The 15,730-nt window shown below is 39.5% G+C and overlaps 1 protein-coding gene across 1 annotated transcript in view; it reads left to right on the forward strand.

Annotated features, from left to right (window-relative positions):
• LOC118247801 (uncharacterized) overlaps positions 1–15,442 on the forward strand; it is a 97,815-nt gene extending 82,373 nt beyond the window's left edge. The window contains exon 6 of the mRNA XM_035546064.2: positions 10,236–15,442. Within this exon, the coding sequence (XP_035401957.1) occupies positions 10,236–10,281 (46 nt within the window). The 3' untranslated portion in view covers positions 10,282–15,442. The remainder of the gene's footprint in view (positions 1–10,235) is intronic.
• Positions 15,443–15,730: the final 288 nt, after the last annotated feature.

A 15,730-nucleotide genomic window follows, 5' to 3' on the forward strand; every position in this document is an offset into this window, starting at 1 on the left:
GTGGTAATTGTGCTGTATAGGTATGAACTACGAAGAGTGGCAAAGCAGTGCTATCCATAACTCAAAAGGTAGTAAATGACTCGAAGCGTAAGGCTGAATGTGTTAGTGTTTTTTGACAGGCTACAGTAAAGAAATTGTTTCATGCCTTATTTCACATGTCCACAGTAGTACTTGTGAATATTTTATGGGTAGAGAAATGAAGAGAAATAAGACAATCTGAGTTGATGATGCCATAAGCAGATGTAGAGCAGAAAGTCAAGAGTACCCATCTTCCTTGCTGCCTGTCAGAAGCATTCATGTGCATATTCCCCCCCCTCACCTTTAGAAAAGCAAGGATTAATGATACTGGCAGTCTGACAATAGTTCACGTGTTATTGCTGTACATTACAAAATATCAGGGTATCTAAACTTTACTGGATGGGTTATCGGGACAAATTCATCTGGTGGTTTTTGAAATATTCTTTAATAGTTAGAATTTCTTTGTTATTATACTACAAAAATATCTTTATTCTTTATCTTTATTCTTTCTTCTATTCCTTTGATATTAAGAACGAAAGTATACAGTGTGAGAGCTGAATTTTAATATGGCCAAATTTAAGTTGTCTTACTGTCATCTTGATCTGTAATGTGAGTATAGTTCTAACTTTTTCTTCCAAGATTAAATTTAATTGCAGGAATGAATCTTACACGTTCTTCTAACTGTTTTAACAGTTTATTTTGCGGTAAATACCTTTCCTTTTATTCAGGTAACCTTGCTTTAGCTACTTCACTGTGAGTGAATATGGAACTCTCCATCATTTGTCTTCTGTGCTTAACGCAAAGGTTGCCACCAACTTCTAAACAGATGTCTATAGGTATACCTATGCCTGTGTGTCTTGCAGTAGTAGAGAGGAAGCCTCACTCATTAAACCACGTCTGTTCTGAATTACAATCTTCATTCATAATACTGATGGAATGCACACGTGAAGTGGTCGGTCTGCGTCCCCTGCTTAGTAATTCATATTTGCTCTCAAGTTGCTTCTGAGTTTTTTGTGCTTTTGAAGTGCTTATAGCATTCAGGCATGCAATATGTTTGTCTTCCCAGTGGGATATTTTCTTGGTCATCCTCACGGCCCTGCTTGGACACTTCTTTTTTTAAAGACTCTACATTCAGAGTACACTTTGCCATCACTTATTTTTTTCTATTACCAAAGAAAATGAGGAAAGTTTGGGATACAAATTTAAGTTGGAACAGGCCTGATTCAAAAAGGCTTTCTTGTTTACTGTAGTGTACTGTGAACAATGAAGTTAACTTGCATTACCTTAAAAATAAAAATATTTGGAGTTTAAAAAGCAAAATCTCCCAGAACTAATAAAACCTTCTAGAGGAGCTCCTAGGATTTGTTCATGCTCTGTTCTACTCTTGGAAGTAGGAATACATGATAGGACATCTTATTTTAAATCCAAGTATTAAACAGCTGAGTTTAAAACAGCTGAGTTTAACAGTGCCTAATAAGTGTGCATTGCAGTAAATCAAATTAGATGAAGTAGGTCAGATATAGCCCGCGCTCCTATAACATAGCCTGTAGTGATAGTCTGTTTTGAGTTTTTCCTAAGTATGCGTTAGGAATCAGGAATACTTGCTTCTTGGCAGAGCTCTTGATGGTTTTCAGTTGGAGACTGAAGGTCTTTGTGTATAACATGGGCATCTCACCCACCCTTGCAGCGCTGCTTATTCAGACCAGGTTGGGAGTCCTCATGAGAAGCTCCAGTAAGCACTGCTGTTTTAATGCAGAGTTTGTAACTCTCAAAACAGCTTCTTGTATGGCAGAATGAATTAACTCATCTGCCATTGCATGCTATAGTATTGAAGTGTTTCTCTCAAAGCTTTCAGTAGTGGATATTGTTTAATGTATTAAACATGCAGCTCAAAACTGGGAGCACTTTGCCATTGTTCTCTGTTCTGTCATAACCAAAATCTAATAGTAATTAAATATTTAATCTTGTGTGGATTGCTGATATTTCATACTGCTAAGGATTTCACTTTGAATCCTTTTTCAAATACCCCAGGGTATGTTAGTCCACATTCATTCCTCAGTACTGTGAGCTCCTCATCACCATCTCTGCCAGCCCTGAATTAAATCTTCATTCTAAGATCACCTTAGCCAATGTTATATTGCTTCCTATTTGTTTGCCTTACTTGCAGAGCTGTATGTATTATTTAATTTGGATATTCCTGAGGGTTCTGGAGTTTTTCTATCCCAATGAATTGAGTATTCTAGAGCTACTTCATAGTTCTTTCCTGCTATGTTTTATATAACAGTCCTTAGTTATTTTTGTCCTTTTTTTTTGTTGTTGGAGATGGCCTAAAACTAGTTCACACTATGGGAAAAACTAGAGGATAATCTTGGCAAGATTCTGAGTAGATGAAATGGTCTGGAGGTTATATTTGCTGTGGGAGATGATTCTCCAGCTGGCTTTTCCTCTCTTCTGTTTCATGGTAGTTATATCACTTGCACAAGATATTTCCACAAGTTCACGCTTCTCTTCCAGGTTTCGTATTTCCCTTTCTGAGAAAGGGGTAAAGTAAAAGCTAAACCCATAATCTGTCCCATATTACAATATGGTCATATACTTTTTGACCTATTAAGGTTGTGGCTTTATGGGTTTTCTTCAGTATCCTGTACATCTGCTTCTCCTAGTATTGGGCTGTTAAACTATGCCAAAATCATCTTTGAATGTCACAAGTAGCCTTTAATTTATCAACAGTAGTGGTAGCAATGTCATCATCTCTCGCATCCTTGAGACCCGTTCCGGACTTTCCTGCCTCTTTGCCTTAATCATTGCGACCCTTTGTGAAAACTTCCTGATTACAATCAGTATGTACAGAGTGCTTTTGCACTGTAATAAGGGGAATCAGCCCCTTATTTGCTGATCTCTTCATTATTGTTGTGATGCCAAGCATGAGAGGTCATTCTGGCTTTGACTTGCACGTGTCACTCAGATGTTAATAACCTCATTAAATAACTCACTGATGGCCCATATAGTACAGTCCCAGATCCAAATAGATCCTTCTGCTTAACTATGTCATTAGGGTGGTTCTGACATCCATCTCTCTCCCCTGTCAGTGCACTTGTTTGTCCATGTTTACCTGATCTCATCACTCCAGTGCAAGTGTATGTGTATTTGTGTATTTATGTACAGGGGAAGGTACAGAGGGATCTTCATTTAAATGGTTGCTTCAGTAAGACAATCTTTGTTTCCCTATGGAGTCTCTGTCTGTGTTTTAAAAATTCTCAGCTTTTTAATTTTTAAAGCTGGAACTGTGACTTCTACCACAATATGCCTGGGAATACCAACTTGGAGTAAGAAACGTAGTATCTTTAGAAGCATTTATCAGCTTTGACACTGCTGTATGCCTTCTGACACCACAGTTCCTGCTTTCACTTAAGTTAAATGTGGAATATTGCAGACCTAGTGCTGTGCGGGTTTGTTTGTAACCTGCATGTGACTTGCTGGTGTGTATTACTTCATCCAGATTTAATTAACAGTGGTAAATATATTAGCACCGGGTTCTGTAGAGTAAGAGTCTATTTTAGGAGGTTTCTTAGTGCATTGTACCTGTTGCTTGTTGTCTGAGTGTACTTCTGCTTGCTGTTTATGGTCTAAAGGAAGCAAAGTCATGTGAGCGGTGGGAGAGACGTACACATTTAGGTCTCTGTGGCATAGTAGCGTGCTGTTGTCATGTGATAATCTTCAGGCAAGATAAAATGTGTCACTGGCTTTCAGATTTATTTTGTAAAGATTTTTTATTAACACTTAAGAACAGCGATCTTTTTTAATGTTGTTGATAGGCTTGATCTTGTAAATAACTTTGAGAATACTTATTCAGAGCAGCAATTTCAGAGTTTCTGGAGATCTTAACTTGGTGTGTCTGCTGTAATTGGAGTTGTGCTCCCATTTCCAGCATTGAGTACTTGAATATTCCCAGATACTCATTGTTCATGTCTGTCTTAAATTATCTGCTTAAAAGGTACCTTTCATTGAAGTTGTAGAGTCTACATTCACATAATGTACATGTGAGTAACATAACACTCAACCCTTCCTAATGCATTGTGTAACTTGCCTCATGTGTTTCCAGGAAAAAAAAACTTGTGTAAGATAAGAGGTGTGAAATTGTGTGTGGACATGTTTTCCTTCTCATTCAAGTGAGGATTGTCTTAGCACTTGCTGGGGAGAAGGAAGGTGGCTGTTGCCATACTGCCTGCCTTGGGGATCAAGTCCATTTTAACTCATAAGGCAAGGCACTGTCCAAACCATGTCTATAGTCCAGGTTCCCTGTCTTGAAGGTTCACAATTGGTCTGTAGTTCATATTTAAGTAGTCTTTATCTTTTTTTCCCAAGATTAGACAGGTCTGCCTGGGGGACAGAGTTGGTTTTCCTATAAGAATAATAAGGTCATGGGAAATAGTTTAAGTTGGTTTACAGCATAAATGTAGTGAACATCATATTGCAGCTGGCTGAATGTGCTGGAGGAGTTACCTCTTCCAGTTGAGTTCACTCGACAGTAAGGTAATTAGGAGGAGAGGGTGGGGAGCAGGACAGCAAATAATTCATATTCACCACCCTCCTATTGCGTGTGAGGGTGTGATACAGAAGCAGGTGGCTTTGTAGCGTCATCTCCATAACTGAATAATCAAGTGCCTTTATTGCAAAGTTCAAGTAACACATGAATGCTGTTGTTCTTCTCTGAAGTAAGTACTAACTGCACTTGGAAGAGTAATTATCCTTAAAGTAGGTCCTTGAGGACTACACAGAAGGATCGTGCTGTCAGAGTTGGGAATTTAATCTTAAAAATTGTTGCCATTCAGCTTGTCCTCAGACTCGTGGATCAAACTTGTCTCATCCCTGATATGCTTTCACTTATACACTAGGTTCCAATTCAGTGATATTTTCTTCCCCTAGTATTCTCTGTGCAGAGATATCCACCATGAGTGAATGATGGCATTATGAAAGATGAAGGCCCCTGTTTTCCACTAAGACTAGATGCTTTGCAAGTTTGAACCATATAGTAGTTTAAATTGAATTGCATATCGGGGACATAGTTGGGCTTTTAGAGCCCAAGCATCAAAGACTATGCCCTGTTAGGGGTATTGGGAGAGGCTTGTCTGAGTAAATTTAGCTGCCATCAGAGTTGAGTAGTGTTTGGTCTTTTTTTAATCTCAGCTGAATCATATCTGCACTAAAAATATAGTGTGTGCTTAACCCATTTAGTTTCTGCTCATGTTTCAGTTGGATTGCTAGTCAAATTGTTAATATCTGGCATACTGGGGGTGTGCTGTTGCAAGGTGCATGCACGCTGTAAAAATATTTAAGCTAGCTAATGATCTGATAAAGTAATTCTCTGACACTGTTGAATCTTGCTTAGTGTCTCTACTAAAACAACATCGATGTGCTATGAGCATCAGCTATTTGCCTCTTAATGGCTGGGTGGGCCTCTTTCATGCAGGCAGTATACCCTGATGTACGCCCGTCATACACATGCACGGTGTCTGGCGACCGTATGGAGCAGACACGGGGGCTGCAGACAGTCTGTGACTCACACCTTGCGTAGGTCTGGCTTAGGGAGAGGAGCTCAAGGGGTACACGGGTTGGTGGGGGGGGAGGGTTTGTTTTTTTTTTTTACGTTCCCACCCCGCCTCTTTCCTGCTTTGGCAATCTCCTGCGCTGTAAGCCTGCCTTATGCTTAGAAATGCTGGTTTTGGGTCCACGCAAGCAGATCTAGCTGGTGGTGTTTCTGTAATGCTGCGTCTACTGCCGGTGTGCAGAAAAACTGCCTTCTGTGCTTCTCCCGAAGAGCCAAGCTGAAATCCTCTGGCAAGCTGTCTGACACCATGCTCCTAAACAGACTTCCTTGGCAATGTTTGCTGCTGCTTATATAAACTAACTTACTGCAATTTGGTGAATAAATTAATTCAGTTTTTCGTATTATTGCCATCCAGTGGACAGTTGCAACGTACAGGGGTGTGAGACCTTAAAAACAATAGATGATAATTCAGTACTACTTGCTTGCAGAATAGTGTTGTCCTGATGCAGACGTTACAGAAGGGAATATTATTACTTCCTAGCATATGGATGCATATAGTTTAGGAACCTTAATTCATGGTTATATGCTTCCATGGCAACTTTATACCTCTCTTCAAAGGTATAGGCTCAGATGTCCCATTAACTTCAGGGGATGTTTGTTTAACTCCATATGAAACAAATTTTATCTATGCCTATGTAACTGATTATTTTGAGTTGATCTGTTTGTGTTTTTTTTGTGTGCTATAAAAGAATAAGTCTTTACAGCACCCTTTATGGATTTTACTGTGAAGCCAGTTATCTACTTGTTTCAAATCCTTCAAAGACTGTCCATGAAGTCAACTCAGAAATAGGTTCTGGTTAAAGGTAACTGTGTTTTAATCGCTGATAAATGCAGCTTTAAAAACAAGCTAGTTACTTGGCCTCTGAGAATGCAAGTGGTTTTGCCTGTAGGAAGTTGTTTTAGAAGACTGTGCCAACTGTATACCTCCTAGGCTTGCTCATACTAGTATTCTCTGGTGGAGCAATTTTAAAAATGTCTTGGGCAGGATTTTTGTAAATCTGTGCAGTCCAATCGGAGCTTCACTTCATGGAGCAATGTATAAATAGTGCGGAGAGTCAAGTGACCATCAGCTGGTCTGAATGGGTTTGACCAATGCAGTCACAGGGTCTGAGGTATGCAGAAGCTGGGATCACTGGAAACATGCTTTGCTGCAGAGATATCCTGGCTCTGCTGTAATTATGTAACTGCAGAGGAATTTATGTGCGTAAGAATGTGTTTTAATTAGACACCTGTATTTAATGTTGGTTTTACCTTCTGTATTATTACCTTGGGTTTAAAAAAAAAAGTTGTGCATTACTTTTCTACAGAGTTACTGCCTTGGTTACCTTTTTCATTAAGTAGTGCATATTGCAATGCATAGCTGAACTCCACAATTACACGTTTCCTTTGTAAAGAGTATGCTTACTCAGGTGAAACAACGCACTGAGTTGTTTCACTGAATTCAGAACTTAAGACATAATGGCTATTTGCCTAAGTTCATATTAGGTAATTAAAAGTTCTTGGCATGCTTGGTGAATGCTGAAATTCCATTGTATTGTGCATTAAGTATGGAGAAATATTTCTTAAACTGCAGTGCCAGTGCACTGACATGCAAGATTTTGGCTGTCCCTGGTGATGACTTTAAAACTCGGTGAAACTGTCAGCTCTGAACTTGCAGAGATAATTACTTTCTGTTTAGGAAGTTATTGAAACTAATACAACTGCTTTCTGTAAAGCATCCCCTGCCACACTTCCAAGTATTGCAATATGGATCCTAAGCAAACTAGTAGAAGGCACCTATTTCTTTGTGTTTGTCCACTTGACACCTGTGGCAGCATTGTCCAGAACACAACTTTTTTCAAATGCAATAACATCGTGGGAAGAACAATTTTTCAAAACCAAGTAATTGGTATTTCCCTCCCTACTTATCTTCTGTGCTCTTCATTCTGAATAGCTTTTTCCCTTTCTCATTACAGAATTTAACACCTGTCAGTGACAGCCCTGTTCTTGCAATGTGTTAGTCCATGTTGTAAATCTCTCCTGCTGCAAAGGTGATTGATAAGGACCTGTCTGTTCTTTCCTATCAATGCAACAGCTAGGATTTTGATTTTTAAAAGTTATTGTCTGTATTCAAATTGGAAAAAGTATAGTGCTGTGTGTATCAGTATCTTCCTTGCCTTGGCCGATCGATCTACTTTAAGAACATTGTCATATTAAACATATCTTGATTCAGCAAGTAAAGGTGGTAGGAGTATGTTAGGCAGTGATTCACAAATGTTCTTGTCAGCTGCCTTTGTATCTGCATAGCATGCATCCAGTAGCATTTTTCAAATTTTGACTTGATGGGGCCAGGTTGGCTCTTACATTTTTGGCAATAAGCCTTCATATTAGTACAGTTCACCAGTGTCAAAAACATTACCTGTTTATATTATAGATGACAAGTGGTAGGTTCTTTTAAGTAACTTGGTGTTTCTTCCTTCTCACATGGCAGTGAGAGTCCTGTTTGCACAAATATCAAACCCAGGCACTGCTCAGTTGGCTGTGAGGATTCATGGCCCAGGCTTGTGGTACAGAATGAGACTTAATGTTATGTACACACGGAGCGGGTCCACAATGCTACAGGAAAAAGCTCTTGCATCTCTGGGGTGGCCACAAACCTCTCATCCCTGCAAGAGCCCTTAATGTGAAGTGATGCTACCTGTTGTCTTTTGTGGCACTCAGTGACCTTTTCCTATATTGCATACACTTGCATACCCTGCTTCTTCAGCAGTCTGGGGGTGGTTAGGAAATGCCACCCTGTGGCTGCCCCTCAGCAAAGGCTCCCTACCAGGAGAGTTGACCAGGCTCAAGGTGCTGCTACTTCCCTTGTTTCACTTACTGGTGGCTTATATTTGAGGGCCCTGGCTAAAACTTGAGAATGACTGAATAGCTAATAATAAAATAGGAAGAGAAGAGTTTTCATTAAAATACCCTTACCCTATCTTACATGGGGAAAGATGAATCTTGCTTCTTGCAAGCTGTTGGGCTGTAACTGAGGGGAAAGCTAGAACTGTCGCCCTGGCAGTGGGAATGGCTAGCCCAAGGCTGTGTCATGGTGAAAATCCAGTAGAGGGGCCGTGGGGTTTTTTTAGGTGGCAGTGAGAGGGTGGCTTGTCTTGAGGTGCATTGAAGGCAGGAAAGTGTCATGAAAGCATTGGCTACAAAAGGAGGAAGAAGCGGGCAGTTTGCAGTAAATGAATTGTGCAGATCAGAGTTGTCCAGCAGAAATCCCATTGTTTCCTCAGCTTCAGGGCTGCTGCTCTTGTGCTTGAGGTAGCACTACATACCCACTGCTGTCAAACTGCTGTTAGTTGTACGAAGTCTGAAGATTAGCAGAGGTACTGTGTGGGGATCAGGTAATGTTGATTCATGCTTAATAAATGCTGTTTGTGAAAATGCGTTGTGGAGAAGTTCAGCAAGATATGCATGCATCTCCTGTGCTGCTGCTACAATGGGAATGTAACAGCAACCTCTCCTTTCCAGAAAGAAGCACTTGATAGCAAGCTGTTCCAGTTAATTGCTTTTCAGTAGACCAGTCCGTAACCACTGATACTGTGGCTATAATCTGGTAAAACTGTTGTAAGCGATTAAATAATTAAAAAATGTGTAGATAGACTCTTGCAGTCAGTTATGATTCCGCATTTAAAAAAAGGCGGCAAAAACGTTTAGAGGGCCAGTGACTGTTAAAATACTGTCATTAAAGTTGAAAGTCTCACTAGTTCCCAAATGTTTTAATTAAATATTTAAAATATTTAATGAGCTTTTCTAATTTGACCATTTTTGGTTGTCTTTATTGATATTGACCTTGCCATGTAAAATCTTAGCACTTGATTTCTTGAGTTCTTTAAGTATATTTTAGTCACCACTGGAAGGTCAAGTTAGACATGCATCTATTCAGACTGTTCTCAGATTTGCTACAGTATAGTATAACAGGTTCAGCTCTGAAAAGAGCTGGGATTCTTTCAGTTGACACCAGAGACAAAGGATTTAAAATCTGTATGTTCTTGAGTTTTTATGCACAGACTCAAGACTCAAAACCCTGATCTCTAATAGTTAACTCTACGTAGCTCCCCTTCTCTGCTAAATTATGTAGGAATTGTACTTTTCTTAATGCAATGTGGGATATGTTTCACCATTTCAGGATTACCTCTGTGCCTTCGCACTTACTTTGATTTACCTAATGCCCTTCCTGACAGGGTGAGAACAGCCTATGTTTTTTTCTGTTTTGTTTTTTAAATTCACAGCTTCTTGTACTACATTGAGGATTAAGGAGGGACTTGAGGTGACCTTGGTTCTACTATTAGTCTACTTCAAATTTGTGCGCGTTTCTTATTTGCTTTTGGCTCTTTGCTAATACATGAGGATGAAAACAGGTTATTTCAGATTAAAGTTGCAGGAACACCCTGTGAATGCTTGTTAATTATAAAAGCTAATGACTGCATACCTGAAGTGATTCTGTCTTGGCAAGGCACTTTTCTGTTTACTATACACAGATTTCTTGTAGAACATTAACTGTAGAAAATTCTCTCTATAAGAAGGCTTATCTACAGAAATGTTTCTTACACTGATTTTTTTCTAATTGTTTCTGCAGGTCATGTTGGACTAACGCTGTGGATCGGTCAGCCCAGAACTTGTAGCTGCTCATCAATCGCTCAGTAGTCAGTGTAGATTCTGTCCTTACAATCAGCAGCTACATCTGGCTACTGGGTCTCTGATGACATCTCGTATCTTCTATCTAGACTTTTTGTTGGATTTTTATCATCTCTCCTAGGTGCAGAGCAAGTTCACAGTGCTAACAAGTTAACGTCTGAGGTGTGGCCCCAAGTAAAGGATTGGATATCTCATGGATCTACCTCACAGTGGGAATCAGATTAAATACCTGGATATTGTGTATTGGGAAGCAGCAATGTTTTCCATAGCCTATTCTTGGGGCTTGTAGTAGTTGAGCTGATTGATATTTGCAAATTTGAGCTTTTTTTAAAAAGAGACAATTTGGACTTCACTGTTCTGAATGAAGAATCTTTAACCTACTCTAACCAAAGGACAAGTGTTGAAAAAGGCATCTTGGCTGATTGTGTGGCTATATATTAGGGGAAGAAATGTACTGTGAACTGTGGTGTGCACAGCCGCTGTTTCATTTGTATGGGAAGACTGTCCAGGTTTGGGGCATGAACCTGGCATACAATGTAGATTTCTGTGTTTGTTAAGCAACAGCTACATTGTCTGCTGGGTTTCCAGCTGCCTGGAAATACAAAGTGGAGGGTTATCTACGTTTTGTGTTTTCTTTTGGTCAAGTTGTGTCTCTGTTAATCTTGTATGAGGAAAATAATGCAATTGAAGTCCAGTGGCTGCCTAACTTCTTGTTCCAGCTCAAGGGATCCAGCTGGTGTCAGCTAGAGCTAGTAGCCAGGGTGGGTCTGAAGCTAGTTAGGGAGAAGATTCCAGGGGACTGAAGTGTTGTAGACACCCAAGTTCAGGTGTCTCTAAAGTGAAAACTAATGCATGCTGCATGCATAACTATTAGTTTGCCTTGGTGGTACTTCACTTTTTTTCACTTCAGAGAGCATTATATATATATGTGCTGTACATGTAGGGAATCCTTGTTGGAGAAGGAAGTAGTGGGGAGCTCTTCATATGTCTGTTTTTTCAAATGAACATTACAGGTAGCATGGTTTATGCACACAGTAGCATTGCTTATACAAAAAGTGCCTAGAAATAATTGGGGACGATTAACAGAAGTCTTGACTGTTGATACCAGCTGGATCTCTTGATTCTTGAGCTGCACCAAAACTAGGATGATTCACTTGTGTACTGTATCCAGCTGTGCAGTGACAAAACAGGCAGCTTGAATTTGAGAAGATTGGGCCTGGAATAGTAGTCCTGTCATACCTGGACTGCAGTCACAGTAGCAAATGTGGAAGCTTGTACAGCCTATGGCTGTACTGCTAACCCTTCAGTGGCAGGCTTGGTGTCACTTTGACTATGGACATTGGAAGTGTTATAAAGGCCACTCAAGCAGCGAAGAAATGTATGATTTGGTTAAAATTAAGCCCATCTATCTGAATTACTGATAGGTTGTTAAAGATCAGCAGACAATTAGTTTTTCTTATTTGAATAGTAATACTTCAAGAGGCAGAAGGGTTCCAAAGTGAGTGCTTATACTTAAAATTGTTTTTTGTTTAAAAACAAATAAAAATGATGGTGGAAAGAACTGTGTCTTTCTATTCACTGTATTAAACTAGGTTTCTACTGAGTCTTATAGGACCTAGGGAACATAAAGCTGTTAGTAACTAATGTAGATGGTCCCTGAATATTTTATCAGCCTAACTTTGCTCAATAAATATTCACCTTTTGCATTTCTGTTTTAAATAAAAATGTACAGACATTTGCCAACAGACATTATTTTTGGCAAATAGCGATTTCCCCATTGAAACAACTGGATTGTCTATATACCTTTGAAAACTGCTTGTCAAGATTGAACAGGTGTGTCCTCTACTTTACATGTTTTCTTCAACGCCAATCTGTTAGCATCTAGGTCTCTGACACTGTAAAATTGGTGAGAACTTAGATCGGTGGTGTTTGTGTTTTTTTTATTGTACTTTCTCAGTGCTGTTACTGATTTTTCACTCCATATAGCCTCCTAAATCTTGACAAGCATATGCACAATATTCATAAAATTAGCAATAATATATTCCTCTCTGCAATGTTTCTGTGGCTCGTTTAGCTTCAATAGGGTTAATATGTCAGCAGTTTTTATTGTGTTGCTTTGTTTCTGTGCTTATTGTTGTTCAGCTCAGCTTTTCAGGATTCATGTCAGAATAAGGTAATTCTGCCCTAACTGACCATACAGAAAGCACTGTATAGCAATTCAAACACAGATCACTAATGCTCAACATCAAGCCCCCTCTCCTATTCAGTTTCACTTCCCCACTGTGTTTCAGTTAAACTTAAAATGTTGAAATCCCCTTTGTGGGCAGGTACTTCTGGTTCCTCTTTATTTTTCTGTCATGCTACTTGCTTTTATATGCAGGCACCTTTTAAAACAAAGAAAAACTGCTACCTTATTCTGAGGTTCTTTAGTTATTTTCAGTGTCCATTATAGCTAATGGAAGCATGTAAAAATGGTTACTCATTTTACGGTTACTCATTTTACCATGCTGTTTGTTTGTTATAGTTCTTTGTTCCTCCTTCTATTCTACATGGAATCTGGTGGAACTGGCATGAATGCTTATCCCTCCCTCTCTGCAACTGAGGGTACCACTACTACTCCAGATTAAACTTCTCACAGCAGCTTGAAGTTCTTTTAACTTCAATGGAAGAAACCAGGTCCTGTGACATACCACTTCTCAGGCATTTGGTTTGAGTTTCTATTTCCAACGGTAATGTTGGCCATATTTGTATGATGCTCTTGCACTGTGATGTTCACAAGTGCAAGGCCTGTAGTCACCACAGGTGTAGACTGACTAGCATGCCCTCTGTTTCTGAGGGGAGAATATGACATGAAGAGTCCAGAGCTGTCCATCTCATTAAAGCATCTCTGAAGCCAGGTCAGGGCAGTAAATGGTGATAATTACTGGATTACTCAGCTGTATCCAAAAGGCAGAGCTTAGAGTTTAGAATTCAGGGTTGACTTTTTTTCCTGTACAATTCACTAAGCAGATAAGAATTAAGTGTCAGTTGGATATCTCACCAGTTTATTAAGTGCCAGTTGGACTCTCACCTTGTATTTTCTGCTGCCTCTCAGTTCATGTAATACCTTCCCACTGATATTTCTTCCTGTCTTGACTTCATATCTGTTTAAATCTTGATACTAGGAAGAACAATACTTCTACTTTCTAGCTCCAGATAACTACTAGGAAAGCTTCACTGCTTACTATTTCTCTGTTCTGTGAAGAATACCTTTAAACTCTCGAAGAACTACTTTCTTAGCTATGCATGTTCTTTCTGTGCAAATCAAGATTCAAAGGACGCACCTAGTATGACCTTGATGCACTTAAAAGCATGTGGTGCCATACTAATACATGGTAGTGACATATATTCTGTAAGGTTCTTCAAAAAAAAAACCAAGACTGATTAAGCTTCTACTACTGCAGTAACAAAATCAAAGTATAGTTTTCTTATTTAGAAAAAACTTAGTATGAAATTGTGCAATTGACCAGAACCCCCAGCTCCCCTTCTGTGGGGCTGCTCTCCTCTCTTCCCACAGTCTGTACATATAGCTGTGATTGTCCCTCCCCAGGTGCAGAATCTGGCTCTTGCTCTTGTTAAACCTCATGTGGTTGGTGACTGTCCAGCTCTCTAATTTGTAACGATTTCTCTGCAAGGCCTCTCACTCCTTGGAGTCAACAGCTCCCCTCAATTTAGCGTCATCTGCAAACTTACATAAAGTACCTTCTAGTCCTACATTCAAGTAATTTATGAAAATGGGGATTTTACATTTATGAAAATAGGAAGGCACGGAGTTGTAGAGCAATCTCTTGGAAACCCTCTAGCAACCACCTTTTTCTTTTCTTCAGCCTGAGGAAGTACTTTTCCAGTGGCGTAGATATCACTGGGATTCCTCACCAGGCGTATTGTCTTAACAATATATGTACTCCAGTGGAAGCTTAAGGAAGATGAGAAAACTGCTCTTAAGTTTAAGAAAACGGCACACAGTTGCATGGCTAGTATGATGTTTGCTGTCCATGTATACAGTAGTGAGTTTCATTTCAAAAGGCTCTGCAGCATGGTTGCTGCTCCTACCTATTAAACAACTTTATCCTTTTAAGTTAGTATTTTTTCTAGCTACTCCTAAAGTTTTGTTCTGTAGGTTGCTAAGTAACACCCGCACACACTAAATCTTCCATTTACTTTGCCACTCTTCCATGCAAAACACCTTTCCAAAATTAGTGTCTGTCAAGCTCCTGAATGGTAGTGGTGCTGTAATTCAAGTCAATCATGTTGCCTGCAGTAGGTGTTAATTCTCCTGTCTGAAGGCATTTGCAGAATCACTAATATGGTGAATCTCTCTCTTAGCTACAAGAAAGCAGCATCTTCTGAAACACTTAAACACTAATTCTGGAAAGAGAAGTAAATTGCAAGGTAGAAGTAAATTGCACCTATAACACTTTTTTCATCATGGTGATGCCTCTTTTTAAAGCTTTGATTTGTTTAAAATGTAGAGAGGTGGGTTGAATGACTAGGTAGGGCAGTTTTCCTATGCCCCAGGGCTGGCCAACCAGTGCCTGAATGGGCATAGATGCTGAGGCTTATAGGGAGTATAGGGAGTGGGGAGATGCAAGGGAACAGGTTGATGAAGAGTAGTTATGAGAAACTTTCAATTTCTTTAGATCCTTTCTATGGTAAAAGGGATCTATTCCTTCCCTTACACATCTCAGGAAATTCAATATACTGTTCAGCTTGATGTATTTGCTATATGAGGCAGTTTGGGTATTTTCCTTCCTTGGTACACCTATACTTGTTCCCTAGTTGTTCATATAGAATAGATAGATGAGCTGTACCTATTTTTGGAACAGTATCAAAAGTTGAACTGGATGACATCTCTGCTGAGACCAGGAGTTGCTGTTACTTTCCTTGACTTTCCTTGAGTGTGTCTTCTCTGTTCCATGAAGATCACTTGGGTGATACAAGCATAAAGAAGCCTATCTTGTAGGATTGCATAGAGCACTGAGATAACTGCATAATTGCATTCTTTTCAAAATGTCCACGTAAAAGACATGAAAACCACAGCAGCACAGTCAAGAATACCTCGGCTCTGTAGCTGCAGCCTTCCAACTAGCAAAAAAAAAAAAAAAAGAATGTAAAAGTAAACAGACCCCACCACTGCCTTTTGTCTACTTTGGTAAGCCTAGGCAGCTACTGCAAAGCACAGTGGTGGTGTTTGTCATGGTTACTGCAAAGCTGATTCATTAACTGTAGGATTAGGAGTTGTGACAACTATTTCTAATGTCTCCCTCTATTTACTTTCCTATACATAAGTATACTGAGAGAGAGAGGTGTGAAAGAAAGTTATACGGGTTGTTGAATAGCCTATCTGTGCACTTTGCTGAAGGTTCTCAATCCTTTCTGCCAGTTAGTCCTGGGTCT

This window comes from Cygnus atratus, chromosome 1 (assembly GCF_013377495.2).
Source record: "Cygnus atratus isolate AKBS03 ecotype Queensland, Australia chromosome 1, CAtr_DNAZoo_HiC_assembly, whole genome shotgun sequence".
Classification (NCBI taxonomy): Eukaryota; Metazoa; Chordata; class Aves; order Anseriformes; family Anatidae; genus Cygnus; species Cygnus atratus.